This window comes from Ipomoea triloba, chromosome 13 (assembly GCF_003576645.1).
Source record: "Ipomoea triloba cultivar NCNSP0323 chromosome 13, ASM357664v1".
Lineage (NCBI taxonomy): Eukaryota > Viridiplantae > Streptophyta > Magnoliopsida > Solanales > Convolvulaceae > Ipomoea > Ipomoea triloba.
Window position 1 is genome coordinate 1166453 of NC_044928.1, and position 22238 is coordinate 1188690.

The 22238-nt window shown below is 32.4% G+C and overlaps 3 protein-coding genes and 1 long non-coding RNA gene across 5 annotated transcripts; 2 read left to right on the forward strand and 2 right to left on the reverse strand.

Moving 5' to 3' along the window:
• Positions 1–814: 814 nt before the first annotated feature.
• Positions 815–4892, reverse strand: LOC116001556 (putative late blight resistance protein homolog R1A-10). Its single transcript, XM_031241438.1, has 5 exons — positions 4439–4892; positions 2528–4405; positions 2235–2372; positions 1671–1792; positions 815–1209 (listed from the first exon to the last, which is right to left on the reverse strand). The coding sequence occupies exons 1-3, from the start codon at positions 4867–4869 to the stop codon at positions 2339–2341; spliced, it is 2343 nt and encodes a 780-aa protein (XP_031097298.1). The 5' UTR covers positions 4870–4892; the 3' UTR covers positions 815–1209; positions 1671–1792; positions 2235–2338.
• On the reverse strand, positions 4874–5920 carry LOC116002296 (X-linked retinitis pigmentosa GTPase regulator-interacting protein 1-like). Its single transcript, XM_031242400.1, has 3 exons — positions 5315–5920; positions 4948–5232; positions 4874–4906 (listed from the first exon to the last, which is right to left on the reverse strand). Exons 1-3 carry the CDS (start codon positions 5918–5920, stop codon positions 4874–4876), a joined length of 924 nt encoding a protein of 307 aa, XP_031098260.1.
• Positions 5921–16803: 10883 nt separating this feature from the next.
• Positions 16804–17552, forward strand: LOC116000921. The gene is made up of 2 exons (XR_004094188.1): positions 16804–17162; positions 17304–17552. It is a non-coding gene; the product is annotated as an uncharacterized LOC116000921 (long non-coding RNA).
• Positions 17553–19373: 1821 nt separating this feature from the next.
• Positions 19374–20536, forward strand: LOC116002574. Of its 2 annotated transcripts, none has more exons than XM_031242741.1 (3): positions 19374–19761; positions 19995–20107; positions 20240–20382. In XM_031242741.1, exons 1-3 carry the CDS (start codon positions 19600–19602, stop codon positions 20364–20366), a joined length of 402 nt encoding a protein of 133 aa, XP_031098601.1. In that variant the 5' UTR covers positions 19374–19599; the 3' UTR covers positions 20367–20382. The 2 variants fall into 2 exon arrangements, with proteins under 2 accessions (XP_031098601.1, XP_031098600.1); XM_031242740.1 differs by having other exon boundaries at positions 19383–19761; positions 19992–20107; positions 20240–20536.
• Positions 20537–22238: the final 1702 nt, after the last annotated feature.

Consider the following 22238-nt stretch of genomic DNA (forward strand, 5'->3'; position numbering starts at 1 on the left):
ACATTTATGCACCTAGTTATAACGTTAGGTGCAACTACATTCCGGACACGTGGCGCGCTGTGATTCGTCCGCATTTCTCTCCTGGGCGGTTAGTACGCATTTGAACGCGATTCTATATATATATATATATATATATATATATATAGGAAACGAATCAGGTGAGAACTAGGCGGCTAGGAGAGGAATGAGAAGCCAACGATCCATCTAGATAAATTTAACGGATAAAAAACATACACTTGTTTTAAAAAAATGCAGTGGCATTTCTATAAATAATTCAAAATTTGAAATGCAAGTAAATTGTGTCAAAAGTGCAACAATATAATATACATCAAGCAACAATATTAAATGCAACTAATGTTGTCATTAATTAATTGCACTAAACGTTGTCATTAATTGCACCAAATCACTCTCAATTCTCAAATTAAAATATAAAAACTATTTAATTTCATAGATTAAGACCTCAACTTGAGTTAACAAGGAACCTACATATCCAATAAATAGACGATAGGAGTGATTAATATAAAATGATAATTATACCAGTCTCAAGTATGATTCTTTGCTTAATACAACTTTAATAAGTTTGATAACTCAAATGGCCATAATATATATCCAATAACTACATTAATTAATTAATCTCTAAGTAACGCAAAGTTTTTATTCTTCCACTTAAACCAAAGTTACAATCAATTAAAAATGTTAGCTTTCAACCAATGAGGTTAGATTTAATTTAGCAGTGTAGGTGTTTCCAGTAAAAATGTTTGAATTGAATTGCAACGCCCAGCCCACATGAAGGAATACAAAGAATATAAAGTAGTGAGTAATAGCAGAATTCAACTGCACTATTCATTGGCTAACAAAATCTCAGAAAACAATTAATGGTTTTTATGTGCAAACAAATGCATGCCTAATTGCTCATCATCTCCAAACACACAATAATTTAATTTGTACCCAAACGGTGTTTAATTTCTGTGATGAGATCAGATCAGATATGACCACTAGTGGCTTCTCAACATCTTAGATTGCAACAATACATGTTCAAGAACTTTAATCGATGGAATCCTCCATCTCCGGATTCCCATTTGTTCCCATGAGAGGTACCCCTTTGATAAAAATCGAGTGATCTGTTGGATTTCTATTCCCTTGAATTTTTTGTCTAACGAGCTTGTCCATATTCAAGCGATGATACAAGAGTTGTCAACCTTCGAGTATCTGTCCAACCGAATAACGAAACATCATCATCTATGATTTAGAAATTAATTATAGAAATTGAAATAAATTTGGATTGGATTTAGGATTATTAATGATTAAAAAATTAGAATCTTAATTTCAACTTTTAGAGATCACAGTCAAATATTTCCAAAAATTTCAATCTATGAAACCCTCCATCTTTGGGTTCCCATCTTTTACCATTAACAACACATGTTTTCAATCTAAGGATCTCAAGCTTAGACAACGTACCAACAACATCCCTATCCTCCCATTTTAATCTTGTACCCAAGAGTTCCATTTTTTTTTTTAAGATTTGACAAAAAATCATCTAGGCTTAATATCCCCTAGAACTTGTTCCTCAATTCGAATTGTACTGTGATCTTAAAATTAGTGACTTTAATTAGGTCTTGCTCAGACAAACTTATATATTGAAGTGGAAACAGAATATAGATTATTTGTACCTTCACTGAATCTTGATTTGCATGCCCTCGTGCATACTATACGCTAGCGTCCCAAATCCTTCCATTGACGTCCAAAATGCAGCTCTCAATTTGCTCCATTCCCCAACTTATCAGCTCAAAACCTCAACATATATATAGCAAAAATGAACAAATAAGTAGTGTTTATTTACTTTCAAATCATTCTAAAAACTGCAATGGAAGGTCACAACATGCACATAAAAACCCCAGGATCAGAATTTACAATTATCAAGATTGAGCATTTTTCAAGTTAGACGATGTGTGAGGCAGACACAAAAATAGTAGGACTACTCTAATTTGTTACTGTGTTGGTGTGCTTGCTTGCAGTATTTATTTATTTTATCAGATCCTTTAATTTGTGGGTTAAAATACATACATACATTTGGCAACTGCATGTTATTCATAGAGCTAGACTAGAAGCAAAAAAAAAAAAAAATCAGTTGCTCAATTAAAATTGTGATCTTAATTAAGATTTGTGAGTTTAATTTGGTCTTAATTGCCCACACAAAGTAATTATGTATTGAAGATATTGATACTAGATTGTACCGGGTGGCCGAGCTCAATTCTGTCCAAATCATCTGATCTGATCTTCTAGCATCATATATGCACCAACTTAGTTCTACGCATTCTCAACCAACGGAAAATGATCTTTAATCCCATAAAGAATCATCAAAGTCATCAATCCTGGAAAGTAAAACACCATCATCTATATATAGCATAGAAATTAATCATAGAAATCGAAATAAATTTGGATTAAAATTAAGAAAATTATATATGCATTAAAAGTTAGGAGTATAATTATTATTTTTTTCAAAAACAAAAGTAGCTAGAAATCTAACCGTAAAATATCAACAGTAAACGCATCGTTTCCGTACTCTAGTTTCTCTTTTTGAATACACTTGGCAGAAGATATAGCTGACTTTGAACATTCATATAACTTGATCGATTTGAGGGTAGTTATATCAGCAAAGTCACTAGGAATCTGTTTTAAATCATATAATCTCATGAGGACTAGACATTCAAGGACAGGAAAATGGTCACCCGTGACTTTCCAAATTTGTAGATCACAATCTTGTATGATTAAGAACTTTAATCTAGGAAATCCTCTATCTGTGGGTTTCCATTTTCCGCCAACAGCAGCATCTTCCCCCAAGATGAGGACCTCAAGCTTCGGCAACATCTCAACAACATACATATTCTTCCAATTTAATGTTGTATAGAGGAGTTTCAATCTCTTAAGGTTTGGCAAAAAATTCTCTACGCTCAAAGTCCCCATAGAATGAATAGTACTAAACTTGGGATGAAGAAGTTTGCCACAAAGTAACAGATCTTCCAGTTTATATAAACAGGCAAGGCTTTCGAACCAATTGAATGCTTTGCATTTCAGGTTAATTTTACAACCTGCCATAACTCCCAATGTCCTTAGATTTGGGATTCTCATGAACAGCTCCTCTGTACAGCTCCTATGATCCAAATATCTAATGCTCTCCAAATTATGATGAACTGATCTTGGAAGAACCAATCTAAAGGGTCTTCTTCTAATGGGTCCCGGAAAATGGATATTCTTCAGTTGGGGCAATCCCCAAATATTAAGGGATCCATTTGTTGAAGGATAACAATCAACACCCAACTTCTGCAAATTCCATAACATGAATAAGGGTAGAGAATGAAGTTTCAAAGCAGCATCACCTTTTAGATATCTCAAATGCACTAGACCCATAAACTCCATTGACGCATAGGCATCGTAGTCTCGCACTCCTAGTGCATATCCCCTTTTTGAAACAAATCCCCTTAAAAACTTAAAATAATGATCATGAAACTGCTGACTGTAAAAAGTCCAACTTAAAAAGGTGCTGCAGGTATGAGAAGAGTTTCTTAGTTGAGTTCTCCTAAACCCCACACTAAAGAAATACCTATCATTTTTTAGACATAATAGATTCTCCTTCTGAGCTTCTCTCAAGGCCAATTCACGCAACACATCATGCATTTGATATACATTCATTAATCCATTAAAACCAATCTTTGTAGAAATTAAAAGGAGATTCCTATCTACAAGATCTTTTAAAGATTCTCTTGCTACATCTTCCAAACTCTTAGACCTCAAAACCTTTAGAAATCCCTCCGAAACCCAATAATCAACAATAAAATCTTCAGCAAGTTCTTCATCTTCTCGAAAACACCCAATTGACAAGAAACAATGTTTAAGATGATGAGGTAAGAAGGTGTAACTCAAGTCAATGATGTTTTCACGCTGCTGATTAGAATGATCTATACTTACTTTGTGAACATTTTTTGCAATTAGCTCCCACTCATTTAAGTCTTGTTTGGAGTTTGACAGGAGTCCAGCAACCACATTAATTGTAAGAGGTAATCCTTTGCACTTCTTTACTATCTCTCTACCAATTCTTTCAAATTCAGGGGACAAAGTTATTCTCTGGGAAAACACCTGGTTGTGAAAAAGGTTCCAACTTTCATATAAATTCAAAAAACGCATGTTATGACAAAGATTACCACGTGAATCAGCGTACTCGGCCACATTTTTTAGGCGAGTGGTCAACAACATTCGACTTCCATTCTTGCCATCCTTAAAGCATCTCAATAAATCATCCAAAACATTTGTGCTCCATATGTCATCTATTACAATCAAATACCTTTTACCTTTGACACATTTGTCTACTCGCATAGCCAATTCATTCTTTTCTTCACCTTCGACCCATGTTGGGTCATTCTTTTCTTCATCTTCGACCCATGTTGGGTCAAGAGAACGAAGAAGGGCATTGAGCACTTTTATTGGATTATAATCCTGTGAGATAGTAACCAAAGCTCGACAATCAAAGCGAGAAATGAATGAAGCATCTCCATAAATCCGTTTAGCTAAGGTGGTTTTACCGATTCCACCCATTCCCACAATTGACACAATTTCTCGTTGCTTGGATTGCTGGTTCAGCTTATCCATTATCATGTTGAACTCATCATCACAGCCCACCATTTCAATTGTAGTATGCTGCAATGAATCACCAACTGTAAGAGAAGCAGAAGTATTGCTCCCTTGTGGGGTATTGGATTCATTGTAGTGTGCATTCTTAACCTTCAACACCTCTTTCTTGATGTAGGATGTAAGCTTAATTCCTTTCATGAAAATTTGATGAATCTTATGTCGAGCCTGTATCCGTTGCTTCATGTATTTATTGAGATAAGAGGGGGCTCTCAATTCTTGCCTGATTATACTTTCTGCTTCACTCAAAATAGGCTGTACAACCTCAGTTTCCAGTTCATCATCACTCTCCTCCTGTTCATCCTCACTCTTTTGTTCTTCCTTGTTCTCCCATTCATCCTTAGTCTCCTGTTCATCCTTGCTCCTTTGTTCATCATTATTCTTTTGTTCTTCCTTGCTCTCCCATTCATCCTCAGTCTCATCCTCTGTCTCCTGTTCATCCTCAGTCTCCTCCTCTGTCTCCGGTTCATCGTCGATCTCCTGCTCATCCTCGCTCTCCCATTCATCCTCAGTCTCCTCCTTTATTGTCTCCGGTTCATCCTCTCTCCCCTGTTCATAAATAAATAAAAAAGACAGTGTGTGCGCAAAATGATTTGATCCTTTTGTTTATATGAGGCGGCATGCCTGATACCGGCAGCGTGAAGTGCTTCCACAGCATCTCCATCACATATTTCAAATCGCCACCTTTAACTACTCCATTCAAAGTGTGAAAAAACTCTTGAGCCCAGCGAAGCCTAAGCTTCTTGGATACTGGCAGCGTCACGTACTTCCGTGCAAACTCTACCCCAAAATACGCAGTTTTTCTGTGTTCATTAAAATCCAGACTTTCTACCATCCTCAACACGAAAGATTCCAAATCCATAGTTTCTATGTCGTCTTCATTCAAATCCCTATATATACTTTCTATGTCTTCTTTTGCCCGAGTGAAGATTGGAAGAAGCTTTTTAGCAGAGTGAAGCCTAAGCTTCATGGATTTCCCCAGGTAAAACAATCTCAATTCGTGTTCAATTTGGAACCTTAGTTCAATGGAGACATCTCTCATTTGTGCTTCCAAAGCTTTCAGTGCTTCATCATACTCCCCCACTTTGAAATCTTGTTCAAGAGAGGTTTGCAAAGAAGAAAGATGTTTGTAAAGTAATTTGACCTTTGTTTTGTTGCGAAGAGGAAAACGAGGAGTGGGTTGGAGGAAGTGTTGGTGGAGTGTATCCATTAAAATTGTTACAGCCGCAAAAGCCATAGCCCGTGATGTGATGTAATGTTGAAAGAAATAATTCTGCAGATGAAAGGATGGTGTGGAAAATAAAAACGCAATTTTTTGCAGTGTAGAATTTGCAAAATAAGAATACCATATCCATTCATTTTCTTTTATATATATATATATATAGCACCGCTCATGAAAAGTAAAGTGTAACAAATATTAACAAAACAAATAATTTTCTCAAAAAAAAAAAAACAAAACAAAACAAATAAACAAAAAATCATACTTTAAATTCTTTTTTAACTTACATGATGAGATCGAACCCAATATATGGAGATGAGATCAAAGCTTTGATGCAGCAGCAAAAGGCATGGACAGTACGTGATGGATGTTGTTGAAGAGCTTAGCAGAGAGAGAGCAATAAAGCTGAAATTGGAATATTTTCAGAGTAGAGTTTGAGACTAAGAAAAGTGCAATCTTAAGTTTAAGTTTTGAGATAATAGAGCAAAAAAGGGAGAAATAATGGTGGTGTAGAAAAGGCCGGCAAGCTAAGGTAGAAGATCATTAATGGTGGTATTCTTGTGGTGGACTTCCCAACACAAGTCTGACACATTAATATTTGAATCGCACTACATCGATCTCCATGTTAGATCCCCTAACCCATGTTACCTTCCACATAATTAATCTTTTAAGTTTTAATTACATATCTCCATGTTAATTAGATCCCCAACCCATGTGAGCTTCCAAGTATTTAATCTCTTAATTACACAACCCTAGGTCAAATACCCAAATCCCCCCATATTTTTAATATTTTAATATTTTAATTACAATTTACAATGCCCAAACGGCTTCTTAAGGGTGTGTGGGGGTACTGGCGTTCAAACGTGGGAATCAAAATGATAATTGGAATTAAATATTTATAGAAAAGAGATCACATATGGATACTGTGTCTAGGTGAAAAATGGTGTTGAAAGATAGTCGTTGATCTCGTTAAAAAAGACTGTCCAAATTGAACACAAATAAATAATAATAAAAAAAACGGTAACAATTTAGTCGTTTTGCATCTAGGTCAAATTTAGTCGTCTAATGGCTAATTTGGTTGGCCTTGCAGGCTTAGTTATGTCACATTTTCGTATCTGTTTTTCAACACAGAGTCACTACAAACTCGGGTAATCATTGGTTCGGCCTGGCCTTGTGGTGCAGCGCGAATCATGAACCAGAATATTGATGGCTCGGATTTGGCAAAGTACTTAACTCCTCGTTGTCTCGTTTCGTTTCGTGTACGATTCAGGTAGCAACCGATCAGAGTATTACTTCATTTATTTCGGAATTAATTTCAATTTTAAATTTCTAAATTAATTCTCAAATAATGGTTTGCGGTTACATATAGGGGTTATGACTAATTTTATTATCAGATTAATGTCATAATTAAATGTTATTTAATCCTACATCTCCTATATAAGTTGTGTGTTTGGGCAGTGAATTTAACAAGCTGAAAAATCACAATTTTCATTCTCCAAAACGTTGTCCTTTTCCTAAGAAACTCTGTTCATTCTTCCAAAGAGTTGTGTTCAAAGCCTATTGTTCTAGTTCGCCGAAGGGCTATAGTTTGAGTGCTCAAACTGTAGTTCCGTTGATCCATTTTATCCTGGGAGATCGACAGTACAACGCTCCTAGCACCCTCGGGAGGTACGGAATCGATTTTAAGTAAGGACAGTGTGGATATTACACGACTTGGATCCTTCGTTTCTTCTTCGCTATTTCTTGGTACATGGGATTATTTGTTAAAATTCAAATCCTTTTATATATTGTTATATATAAGTATATTGTTGTTGGTCTCAAACCAAATTGTGGTGGGATTAATTTTTCTATAAAATTAAATCCTCGTACTAGTTTCGTACTAGTAACGTTGGGATCATTTTTCTGTAAAAGATATCACATTATGGTGTGGATGTGAGGACAAATTATGGTTGTTGATTGTGTTAGATCTAATGGTTATTATTTATTTTGATATATTTATTATTGTCAATTTTTTTAAGAGTGGGTAGTTTTTTAAAGAGTGGTGGTTACTTATATGGGTTAATCTGGGCCATTCAAATTATTAATTTAATGGTGTGGATTTGACCTCATGTCCTCACCTAAATTAAAGCCTTGTTCTCATGGGATTGAGGACCAATTCGACTTATTCTTCCAACACATACTACAGTGACTAATTAAAGAGAAATAAACATACACATATTACGTCCATAATTAAAGAAAATTAAATATACACATATTACGTTAATATTGCCAATTTTTATTTAACAGTTTAATCTTACTATGTAAATTAAACATAGAGATTTCTTTCATTTGATTACAGTATTTTTTTTTTTACTTAAAATAATATCAATTAATCAGGTTCTTCCTTTTATTTTTTGTTTAGACTTTTTCTAATATAATTTTTAAGTAATCAATTTCAACACTAATATACAACAAATCTTATAATTTCAATTATTAAAATTGTTTATAATTTCATCATTAATTTTATTATTTAAATATATAATTTAAAAATTTATTTGTGCATCGCACGGGTTATTTACTAGTAAAGAGTAAAGAAGAGACAAATAGAATAATACAACCTGGAGAGAAGACACACTTAAGAAAGAAAGAGGGAAGAAGAGAAAAGAAAAGAAAAATTAAGGACAACACACCACCCACATAAGCAAGAGGAAGGAAAGGAAATGAAATTTTTTTAAAAATGCCAAGCTCAACAATCAAAAGAAATGAATGGTAACCTGCTATCAGATGAAATTACATACATTTGGGGTGTTTAGAAGCCTAATTGCACTTTTATTAGGTTGCGTCCAATGGCTAATTTGGACTTTGTTTCTTAATATTACATTTGAACATATAAGTATGACATTTGCATGTTGATTCTACTCGACAAACCCATTTATAGATAAGGATCCCTGACACAGCCTCACACAAATGTAACCCTAAATTTAAAACTTCTAAATATTTTTTGAGTTCTCAACATCGTTAGTGTTTGTATTCTTCACCCAAAAAAAAAGGATTCTATTTACAAGCTCGATTCAACAGATCCATTCTATGACCACGACTTGTTAGATAAATCCTGTGTTGGGCAAAATAGTTTTTTTTTTTTTAGTAACGAGGAAAACCTACATGAGATTGTGCACTGAAAAAACCTCGCATTGTAACCCTAACTGACAAAGGATCACAAGAAAGTAAACACCATTAAGTTATACATAATTGACATACTCAAACCAAAAAGGTCAATAGATCATTTCCGCTAGAAGTCGAACTTGTAACATTGTGATTACCAAGTCAATAGTTTGACGAACTTGTAACATTAAAGATAAATTGATTGCAAGTGCATATTTAATCTTTTTCCATTTTGATCCCCAGAGTATATATTTTAATTGATAACAATTACTAAAAAAAATTAATTTTTAAAAAGTTTTAAATTTATTTTTGGTGATGTTGCTTGAGTTTTGGTTGTCCAATAATTGTCCACTCATTAATGAGTACGTGGTACTAACGTTAAAATCTCATCCTAAACAACTCAAACCCATAAGTTAATCCGTAGATGTTGGATAGCCTTCAAATTAATTGGCCAAATCAAAAGAATAATATTATTTCCTTTAATTTGATGTCCAGTAATACTATATATAAATAATAATCCCCACATCTCTCAACAATCGCCCACCAAAAAACACTACAACGCAAGCCAAGAAATAAAACAGTAAAAGCCAGATCATAGAAATGGCTGGTATTCAAAAGCTTGTTGCAGTGTTTTTCATGTTTATGGTTGCCCTCTCCTCTATGCATGATGCTTCTGTTTATGCAGACTCTATTATATTTGGCGCCGCAAAGGTTGAAGACAACATAAAGCCCATTCAATTTCATACAAGGAAATTAATGGCTGATGATAAGTTCAGCAACACCATTAAACCCACAAACATTAATAATGTTTTGGGTGGTGATGGTAATTTTGCAAAGAAGGATGCCAACATATTTGGGGATTAATGGAGAGAATCAAAGCTATTCAAATTTCAAGCAACATGCAGTGGCGGCTAATAGGGCAACTAGACACCAAATATTAGACTCCCAAGATCATTGGGTATATATGGTGCTCGTGAAAATTAATTAATAAAGCAGTGGGGTATAATTCAAATCTTGTACTTTGTACCAAATTTAATATTTGAATGAATCACTAATGAAATTTAATGTTACTACTGCATTTTGATTTGTTGCCTTGAACTTCTTACATAATTTTTACTCTAAGTTGTGTTTGGATGCAATAGAAAAATCTAGTCGACATAAAATATTTTTCGCGGGAAAAAATCTAGTCGTTTTCTGCCTCACGCAAAACAAAATTTTTGGCGGAAATTATAAGTCTGGTATATATATCCTAACAATGATATCCATTCTTTTTCCAAACTATTATGATTATATAATAATAAAGACAGGTGGTTTTGTTTTATTTGTCAATTAGGCCTTGTTTGACAATTAGCGGTTAGCGAATTGTGGCCCTGTTTGGTTGTTAGCGGATCCGCTAATTTTTAGCGGATTTGACTATCTTTGGCGGTTTGACCAAGTCAAACCGCCAAAGATGATGTTTGGTTATCAGCGGTTTGGAGCAGCGGTTTGCTCCAAACCGCTGAAAATTGAAACGCTGCATTTAGCAGCGTTTCAAATAAGCGTTTTGAGGAAAGTGTAAACTTTCCCCAAAACACCCCTATTATATTAAAAAAAAAAAAAACAACAATTACTAAGCCATTAAGGCTCCATAAATTAAGGAGCCATTTTGGATAATAGACTTGCGGCTGGTTTGGAAGAGGAGCAGTGCTCCTCTTATATAGAGAAGCTCAACTGCTCCTCTTCCAAAAAAATTCGATGTGGGATCAAAATGATCCCACATCTCATCACCTTTTTTTTTTTTTTTTTTTACATATGATTTTGCTTTGGATTATTATTTATTTATTATTATTATTATTATTATTATTATTATAATATTTTACTATTACATTACATAATTACATAATAATAATAATAACAATAATAACATGAATGTCCTTTTAAGTCATTTTACCTGTTAACCGCTAATCTAAACAGCTAATTTTACCAAACATCTTTTTACAAACCGCTAATACAATGCGCTGGTCAAACTTGCTAATACAATCCGCTATTTAATAACCGCTAACACAATCCGCTACCGCTAACCGCTGATAACCAAACAAGCCCTGTGTCAACGGGTTTGACCGTATTAGAGCTTTGTAAAGATAGTAAATGTAAACTATCTAATGGTTATCCATTCATCATATATTCATTGCACGGTACTTAGGGTGGTGGTCTGAGATTTTGTTTATCTAAACTAATTGGTCATTTAAACCTTGATTTTGTCAAGATAATCACTTGTAGTGGAATTCAACAAAGACTAAAGCTGACTGGGAGACTAAGATATCGTGACTATGAGAAGAAAACCTAAAGGCGACTTCAATACTCTACCATAGGGTCCAGGACATGGCATGTATATGTCCCACTGCAACATACAAAACTTTCATCGAATAGAAATGAGTGAGCATGAACAAAATAAAAGAATCCGGACCAAATTTGGCCGCAAAATGACTACAACGGAACACTCATCCGGAGTCTTAATAAATGATTCAGACATGGTAATGTGCCATCAATTTATCCACTAAGATTTAATAAGTTTAATGGGAATAAAGTGATGGGATGTTTGTAGGGTTTTTTGGTAGGGTTTGTAGCTATGGATCGTTTGGTCTACTGAGGCAAATTATACCGTGCACCACGTACGTAAACGACGTCGTTTTGAGCATTGTAAACTAACCATCCCTTTTTTTTGGAAATTGCGTTTCCCGTTTCGGACTGATCTGTATATTTATGTTAATATTCTGTGTATTCTAAGTAATCGGGTATTCTAGGCAATCATTCTAGGCAACCGTTCTTGTTCCGTGCCTACTTGACACCAGAGAAGTTCCTTATAAGTATATACCTTTTTACTTTTGAGACATCTGTATACACGCTCAACCAATTTGTAATTGCTAGCTCCCTTGATTTCATCGTTCTATGGGACAAATAATAAATATAATTAACCCAATAAATGTAAATATGATATTTTGCAGGTTCCCATCGTTATCTAAAATAGAAAAATAAATATTACACATTTAGCTATACGCAATACGCCTATACAATAATTACACATTATGATTCACATAAGCCTTTGAAGTAACATTTAACTTGATCATATATATTTTGCATTAGAGTAAACTACCCAGTAATTAAATTATAAAGTTGTTTGAGTGTTTCGAAAGTCATAGTAATTAAAATACAGACGCGCGTCCCCCTCTCACACAAACACATAGAAATATGTTCAAATGTGGTCGCGCCTTCCCGTGCGGTCGGTGCGGTTCGCACCACTCAATGTTACAAAATGCACCACTCAATGTTAGAAAACGCACCACAATGAAAATACACAAAAACACCAAAAAATACACCACACACCCAAAATAATGCACCATAACTCCCATGCCCCTAATAGTGAATTTGTGTATGTTTGCATACCTAGTGGTGTGTTTTTTGGTGATGCGTACCTAATGATGCATATTTGTGTGGTGCATTTTTTAACATTGAGTAATGTATATTTGTATACGTAATGGTGCGAACACACTGACCGCACGTTAAGGCGCGGCCACACATGATTATGACTATATATATATAATCCTAATCATATGAGAACGAACTCCCCAAATGAAAACTTGTGGAAAAATCTAAATCATTGATCTGTCTAATGGATGAGAAATCAAGTAAAAAATAAGCGAAGTCATTTTTATAAATATTACAAATTTTTAAAATGAGCAGGGTCATTTTCATAAATATTACAAAGTTTTGTTTATTTTTAACCGTTAAATTATCTACTAGATCAATGGTTTGGATTTGTCCACACGTTCTCACCTGGGACATGGTTTTCACCTGGGACGAAAAGTGAGTATGATCAACACTTAGACACAAATTCCACAATTACCCTATAACTTGAGGACAAAATTAAAAATGCAATTTTCCCTTTAAACTATTTTAGTTTATTTTTTGGTGGTGTTGCTTGAGTTTTGGATGTCGAGTTCATTAATGAGAAGTAAAAAGATAAAGTTTCATCCTAAACAACTCATAACCATAAGTTAATCCATACATCTTGGATAGCCTTCAAACTAATTGACCAAATCCACAGAACAACATATCCTTTGATCTCCACTAATACTATAAATAACAATCCCCACACCTCTCAACAATCGCCCATCCACCAAAAACACTACAAAGCAAGCCAAGAAATAGAACAGCAAAAGCCAGCCATAGAAAAAATATAAAGAAACACATCATATCATAGAAATGGCTGCCAATAATCAAAAGCTTGTTACAGTGTTTTTTATGTTCATGGTTGTCTTCTCCTCTATGCATGATGTTTATGTTCACGCAGACTCAGATATATTTGGCGGTTGGTTAAAGAAGGTTGAAGACAACATAAAGCCTATTGAATTTCAATCCAGGAAATTAAAGCCTATTAAACCCATTGATGCTCGTGCTTTTCATGCAAACAAGATGAAGGCAGATTCCATCATATTTGGGGATTGATGATGACCAACATTAAGCGACATGGATGGGCAATAAGGGCAACCAGACACTAGAGAGTAATTAAACTCCCAAGATCATTGGGCATAATGGTTGTGAAAAAATAATAAAAGTAATGGAGTGTAATTTAAATCTTACATACATTTTGCACAATATAATATATTCTTTTTTGTTTCACCACCAAATATAATATTTGTACGAATCATTAATGAAATTTGATATTCCCATTGCATTTTAATTTGATTTGTTACCTTCAACTTCTTGATTACCTAATGCATGCTCAATCTTTTACCCCAAAATTTTTGTGTATGAATTAACAAATATAATAGACCATACAATTATTTAATTTCTTCCTTATATCCTTACTAGTTTTACATGCGGCGTGATTGATTTAATGCTCAACGTTGTTTGTATTTAAATAATTAATTAATTAATTTAAATTTAAATTTGTATTTAAATAAGTAATTAAAGTATATCAATGCAAAATTGTATAAGAGAAGGTTTATTATAGTTGACATTAAAATTAATATTTAATTTGCACTTTTCTAAATACTTATTATATTGTAGGTAGTATGGTATTAGGTAGTAGTTTTAATAATTTGCTTTTGGATAGGTTTGTCATTGATTTCGTCTTTGCTTGTCCACTTCTTTTTGTTCGTCTTCATTGTTATTTAGTCAATCTTAATTAGTTTTGGTAGTTTTGTCATTTGTTTGTCATTGATCATCTTAGATGGATGGGCGAAATTAGTTCACACATACCGGGAAACTTAGTTCACATTTGATCGATTATATATATATATGGTTGAGTAAGTTAACAGAATATTCCGTTACTAAAGACGAGCAAATTCTTGTATGGACTATGGTCCACATAGTTATGTGAACCATGAATAAAAGTACATTATTTTTGTATTGAATGTACATTATTTAATTAATAGTATATAAAATAATTTACTTTTAGTACTCAAATAATGTACCTTTTATTTATGGTCGTCCACGCAGCTGTATGGACCATGGTCCATGTAATAATGTTTGCGTGTAGGGGTATTTAATAAACCATGTATATGGACCATGGTCCATGTAATAATGTTTGCGAAAAGTAATTAAAAAATACTAAAATCAAAATAATAATAATAAAATACAAAAAAAAAACTAAAATCGAAATAATAATACTAAAATCAAAATAATATGAACCATTTATTTCAATAAACATTTGGAATATTTTTTTTAAATTTTCGTTATAGGTCTAACTTTATTGACTCTTATTAGATTAGTAGATCTCGCTAATTAATCTCAATGGTTAGTCCAAAATAAATTAATAATTTTCAAATAAAATTTGTAAAACAATCCAAAAACGATACATCCAATATGTATTAATATTTTAAAACATCAGCAATGATATCAACTCCATTTTTTCCAAATAGTTAAGCTATGCATACATTAATATTGGATCGATAATCATATATATTATATACGGAGTACAATACACACACAAGCTACTACAAAATAATAATTAAAATACTAAAACAGGTTCCTTCTTTTGACATATGGCACGTCAAAAAAGATCGGGATCAAAATATTTTTCACCATTATTTCCCACATAACACAAGGAAATGTTATTTATTTAGGATTAAACAATGGATTTTGACATTGGTTGGCATTCTTAGTTTGAACTATAGGTAACCTACTATTGTAAAATTAATTAATATAATTTTATATGCAAAATGTGATAAGTCAAAAAAAAAATATAATAATGTTAATTAAAATTTAACTAAAAATTCATATTCATAATCATCAATAAGAATGTAACATCACAAGGCAGGTTGTGCACACCTTTAGATAGTGGTTGCGAATTTCCTCATAGTTGCGGGTTTCTTGTCACTTAAAATATTAATAATGTGACACATAAAAAATAAACAAAAAATTTTCTTTTAGTATATAAAATTATACATTATATAAATAAATGCACCCACAACATTTATATAAGTAAATATTATTTATTTATTTGTAATGTATATTTTAATTATTTAATATTTAATCGGGTTTTAATGAATTGGATGAAAGTATGTAGTAGTTGAAGTTGAAAAGTTAGTAGCTAATAACCTAACTAATTGAAATTAAAGTGTTTGGTAAAATTATCTATTGAATAAGATGATAAGTGTAAAAAGACATAAAATGATATTTTTATTAATTTATATATTCAAATTTATATAAATATTGATATATATTGCAATTTAAATTCTAAATATATATATATATATATATATATATATATATATATATATATATATATATTTCACATTTAATTTATGATTAAGCATCTCATATTAAAGTAGAAATATTGAATTTAATTTTTGTGTATTTTAAAATATGTTATGAAATAGATTAAAGATGAAATGTTTTAATATATTTATAGTTTCATATCTATTTGTTTTAATCTTATCCATTCATTAGATATTTAAATAGAGAAATATTTTTCATTTATATTAAATAACAATGGGTTCTCGATGGCTCCACTTGACGGACGGTAAAGAATTAAGACACAAAAAATGTTTAGAAAATATTTAGATATGGTGATTTTAATTAGACAAGGATAAATTGTGTTATTTTTATAAATTAATGAAAATAAAAAAGGGAAAAATGTTAATAGCCAATAACTTTTTGTAGAACGTTACTAGCTTGAAGAGTGTTTCAAAATAAGCTATTATTTTAAGGTTGCTATGTTTTATCAGATAGAGCTTATAAGCTATAAGTTCTATATAGTCTAGCGTAATTAGTGTTTTGCCAAGTGGTACACAAAAAATATTACGTTATTCTGGATTCGAGTACTCAAATTAAATAATAAATTCTAAAAAATGAAACACAATAGTTTATTAAAGAAATACTTTAAACTCATAAATTACAAATTCTAAAAAAAATAAATAAATTTTGACTTTTGTTAATATGTAAGTTCCTTGTTACCCAAAAAAATGATGTGTATCTCTTTATATATTTAATATATAGGGCTCACATTATATACAGCAGGCTTATACAAATTATTTAGAAAATCAATTATTTTTATTTTGTTTTATTTTATTTTTTGGGTTGTTGCTTAAGTTTTGGATGTCCACTAGTTAATCAGTAGTCTTAGCATTAAAATCTCATCTTAAAACAATGAAAAATCATAAGGTAACCCATACATATTGGATTACCTTTGACCAAATCTTAGGATAATCCAATCTTATGATCACCACTATAAATAGCCATTCCATTTCTCCCAAATCACCCAACAAAAGCACTACTAAGCAAGCAAAGGAATAAAAGCCAAAAAGCCAGAGATACACAAAGTATCACAATAATGGCTACCAACCAAAAGCTTCTTGTAGTGTTTTTTATGGTTATGGTTGCTCTCTCCACTACGCAAAATGCTTATGCTGATCCTGATATCTTCAATTTTCTAAAGAAGGTTGATGACAGCATAAAACCTACTAAAGAGTATAGCATAAGTCCGAAAGATTTCGACATGTTTGGTGGTGATGTTCAATTTCAGTCGAGGAAATTAAAGGTTGTTCAGAAGTCTACCATTCAACCGAGTAATGGATATTTTGATTGATGACTAAGCTGGAAGAATTAAGGCATTTAAACCTCCTATGTAAGAAAGGTACATACATACATACTTGATATATTTTCTTCTATTACGACCTACTGGTAACCTGTTAGTCTGTTACCCCTACTTGAAAGTGTGCTTAACTGATATATTCTTCTTTTTTTTTTTGTATGTGTATTATGGTAAATGTTGTAGCCAAGCAAAAGTGGCGAACAAGGGCAACCCAGGCAGTAGCAAGTAACTCCCAAGATCATTGGAGGTTTGTTGGTGGCAAGTTAACAAGTGGTGGAGATTGGAGCTAGAATAATTCAAATTCAAAATTTAATTTTGTACAATATAATTTTTTTTTTTCACTACCATATGCAATATTTGTAGATTAGTTAATGAAATTTGGTACTGTTTTTTGATTTGTTAATGTTACCACTTCCATACAATTGTCTAATATTCCCATGTTTCCTTTCATTGCTTATATGTGAATTGTTAGTCCAAAATCAATTAATAATGCTCAAATACATGTTAAAATCTTTATCTCGAGATGACTCATCACAACTAAGTTAATTCGTACATATATTCTCTTCTTTTTTTTTTCCTTTTTTTTTTTTGTAATAAAAAAATGTTCATTAAATAAACTTGACATGTTCATGTGATAGTCCATAAATTATACAAGATAGGTAAATTAGTTCAACTCGGATCAGCTGTAGCATTGGTTGCATTCCATTTCTCCATGCTCCAAGATCACAACCACAAGTTGTTCTCCATCATTTGTTTTACCATTTTCTCTCCTTTTTTTTTTTTTCTGTTTTTACATAAATAAGGACTTATCGAATCATCAATTCATTAGAACATCCTCTTCTCATTACAATTAATAATAATTATTTTTTCCAAAAATAGTAATTTCCTCTTTTGTCATTTTTAATTTTGCATATTATATTAACTTCTTTTATATAGTTTCCATATTATCATACTATTAAAAATTGAAGAGTTAATTTTATTTTTATTCTAAATTTATAGGTGTCAATCCCATTTTGGTCTTTTTTCAAAAAAATATTACTTTTGGTCATAGTATTATTGTGGATTTGTGGTATACCATTTTTTGTCATCCATCAACAAAGTAAAATACAAAGGCATTTAAAGTTTTCAATTATGGCCAAATGGCATCAGGTGTCCCGATTAACACTCCCAAATATTAACACTCCCACAGTGGAGGCCTGTTGCATTGACGTGAGTCAAGTAGTACTAAAAAAAAAGGTTTTCAATTATGACTTTTAAAAATATATATATATAGTGGGCCACTTTGTATTAAATAAAATAAAATCAAAATGTCTCGATTTTTGATAATAAAAGCCAAAGTGAATGTTTTGAAAAAGAATTAAAAATAAATTGTCATCTATAAATCTATGATAAAAAATGAATTAACTCAAAATTGAAACATAAACCCCGTAAAGTGGTGGTGCCGGAAGGAAAATTAAAAAATGGGTTAATTGCTAGTTTTTTCAGTTTAAATTACTTAATTGCTTATTTGGGAGTTATTTGAGTTGAATGGTTTAATTGCTTGTTCCCAAATAGTATGATGACTTATTTGTAGTTTATCCCTTATATAGTTTATCCCTTATTTGCATGTTGCTTCGACCCGTCTCACGGAAGAGCCCACGGAGAAATTTCTCGCGGCCTTCCTAGCAACTTCCTACACTTCTGCTTTAATTTCCACCAATAATAGTTTATATCAAGAAAGATAATATAGTTATTTTTTTGTATTATTCCGTAAAGGGGATACTAAACGAATTAAACATCAAAATACATAATAACAAATAATATACGGCAAAACTTCATGCAAATAAATAAATAAAATAATTTTAGGAGTCAATTGATCATAGACATATATATTTAAGTATATCCATCATGAAACAAATTAATATATTTTGGGTAAAACCTCATTACCAGCGCCCAAAAAGTAAACTTAAATCTGATACCTCAAGCTGCCTACCATACCTTACTAACTATTTGAACCTATGACCTTTTATTTGAAATAGTCACAATCAGACCGCTCAATTACAAAGTCTTTGGCAACAGACTGAAATCTTTAAATACTCCTAAACTCTTTACTCTTTTTGGATAAAAATGTTATTTAAACGGAACTTAATCCACCTGTCCCCAATGCTGACATGGCAAGAATTGATGGGGCCTGGGGGTTGGGTGAAGGAGGGCAAATTAAGAAATATACCACCCACTTTCTTTGAAGTTTCCTCCTTTTTTCTTGTTTTTTTTTTTTGAAACCTGAAGTTTCCTCCTAATTTCCCTACTATTTCATCATGTTTTCTGCGTTCTACATCCAAACAACTTCGTATTCACGCAATCCTCAATTCCCCCAAACGTAATTTCTAGCTCAAGAAGAACCAAACAAACTTCTCCTCAATCTCCACAAAACTTTCCCAACATCATAGACAAAGACCAAAACTTTTCCAAAGAATTTTCTCTTCAATTTTCTTGAAAAATGTCTGGCAGTCTCCCTGGTGTTGAGTGTGCAAGGAGGAGGAGGCTTCATCAGAGCAATAGGGTGTTGTTGGATTCACCCTCTTCTCCATCTGCCTATTTCTCAAGCACAAGAAAATCCTTCTTTTGTTTGTACACTAGCAACAACTCATCCCCTTCCATGGTACCAATCCCCACAACTCTTTCAAGATTTGCTGTCTTTAATGATGTTTTTGTTTTTTCTTCTCCTTTCCCAAAAAGGTTGAATCTGATTAAATAAATCACGATAATTCAGTAGTTCAGCAGACAGACCAAGGATCTGTCCACTTTAGACATAATTCCACAGTATTACTACTGAGTTTCAAACTTTGGTCTATTCTCTGATTGTTTTTTGATGTTTTTGTGAATCATTAGCAGGGGAGTGGATTAACACGGGCCTACCATGATGAGATGATGGGTGAGGTTGCCAGAGAAGCCAAGCAGAGATTGGATGAGAAGCTTAGAGCTAGATGGAAACCAGATCACAAGAGGTAAAATGGGAATTTTTAGTACCAATGACACTCAGTTGGAGTAGCAGGAATGGAATCATTCCAAGAACAAGAATAAAGACAGAATTTTTAATGGAAATCTTCCCTTTTTCTACTCTCTTGAAATTTTTGCAGGAATGGGAATAGGCCAGAAATGGGTATTTTGAAGAGGGTGGACTTGGGGTTGAAGAATACTGGCCTCAATAAGTTGTGTTGCGTCACAAATTCTGGGCTTCAAGGCTTGAGAAACCTGGAGAAATAGTCATTAGTCATGAAAATGATCATGTTTAGTAAAATAGTTAATTTATCAGTATTTAGACGAATTAGATTTTAATTCGTTTCAATTGCGGTGCTATTGTTGTATTGCTATTTGTTATTGAACAAAAGTGAAATAGCAATGATTTTTTTATATAATTTTCGGTATTATTAGTATTGTATTGTGTTTCTATACTTTCTTTTATATATTTTTGGTACTTTTTTTTAATTTTTTTTAATAAGCCAAAATTTGATTGATAAACGCGTCTAGGGACTGAAAATCCCCGAAAATTGTACAAAAAAGAATAGAGGACCGACTCCGGCACCATCATTAATACTATTGTGACTTTCTTTTTTTGGGGTCAAATGTCATTAATTAATGAAACAATAATAAAGTCATTGACTTAAGAAGTCTCGAGAAATAGTTAAAATAATTTTAACTCCCTCAAAAAAAAAAAAATTTTGGTAAATTTAGAGGCATAAGAGCTGGCTCAGGGGCAATCGTCACTTGTGGGAATTAAACTCGGGTTCTCCTGAAATTCCTCCCCACAAAGAGACAGGGCCGGTCCAAAGGTTTTATAGGCCCCTGGGCGAAATTAAAAAAAGGGCCCCTATATGAATAGAACTTGTTTCCGGATGATCAATTTGTTTAATTCTTTTTCTTTTTTCACTTCCGGATGAATATTTTTAGGCAATATTGTATAGGTGACATTCAACTTTTAGTTCTTTTTTATCAGAACATCCACTTTTGGTCCTAATATTATTGTAACATGACCAGTTTTGGTCCTCTATCAACAAAATCGTTGAAATGTCATTAAATACAAGAATATTTAGATCTTTTTTATACAAAGTAGGTAGACCCACTATTTTTTATGTTTATTTTAAAAAAAAATCCATAATTGAAGATCAAAATGCCCTTGTATTTAATGAAATTTAAACAATTTTGTTGATAGAGGACAAAAAATGGTTATGTCACAGTAATACTAGGACAAAAAATGGATGTTTTGATAAAAAATGACTAAAAGTGGATTGCCACCTATAATTATTGGACCAAAAATGAAATTAACTCAAAAAAATTATTATAAAATCGATCTTAACAAAAAAAAAAAAAAGGAACAAAAGCAACTGGCACTTATATGAATCAATCAATCTGAATCAGCCAATCGAAAATTTTTAAGTATTTGAGTAGTTGGTGTGGCGTAGGCGCGACCGGTGGCCCTTATACTCATGGGCGGCGTGAGCGGTGGGTGTGCGACAACGTCCCTTTCAATCTTTGTGAGTTCAGTTATCCACTTCCAGAAACAATTAACCATATTTTTTAAAATATATAATAAGTAATATATATTATATATATATAATACTCCGTATATCTTATGGCCTATGGGCCCCCTATAGAGATGGGCCCTGGGCAGAGCCCACCCTGAACCCCCCTCAGGACTGGCCCTGCAAAGAGAGCTCACTTGTCACTTGAACTACCCCACTGGATTACTCCCTCAAAAATTGTTTTACCGTTTTACATGCATAGCATGTCATTATTGGTATATCTCTATTTATTTATGAACTAGTAATGACTTTTATATAATTTTCATTCCTTTTAGATTGTACTATGCGTTGTAAAATTACATTATATATTTCTTGACGTGACAATTGACCATTAATTATTAATTATTATAGGTTACGAGACATTATTTTTCTTTATATTATAGGTTACTAGACATTATTTTTCTTTGTTTCTTTATCACCTCCTACTCAATCAATGAGAGGTATGTGACAATATATATATATATATATATATATATATATATATATATATATATATATAATGAGAGGCTCATTAATATTTTCTTTGTCATTATATCACTATAACTTTATTTTTGTC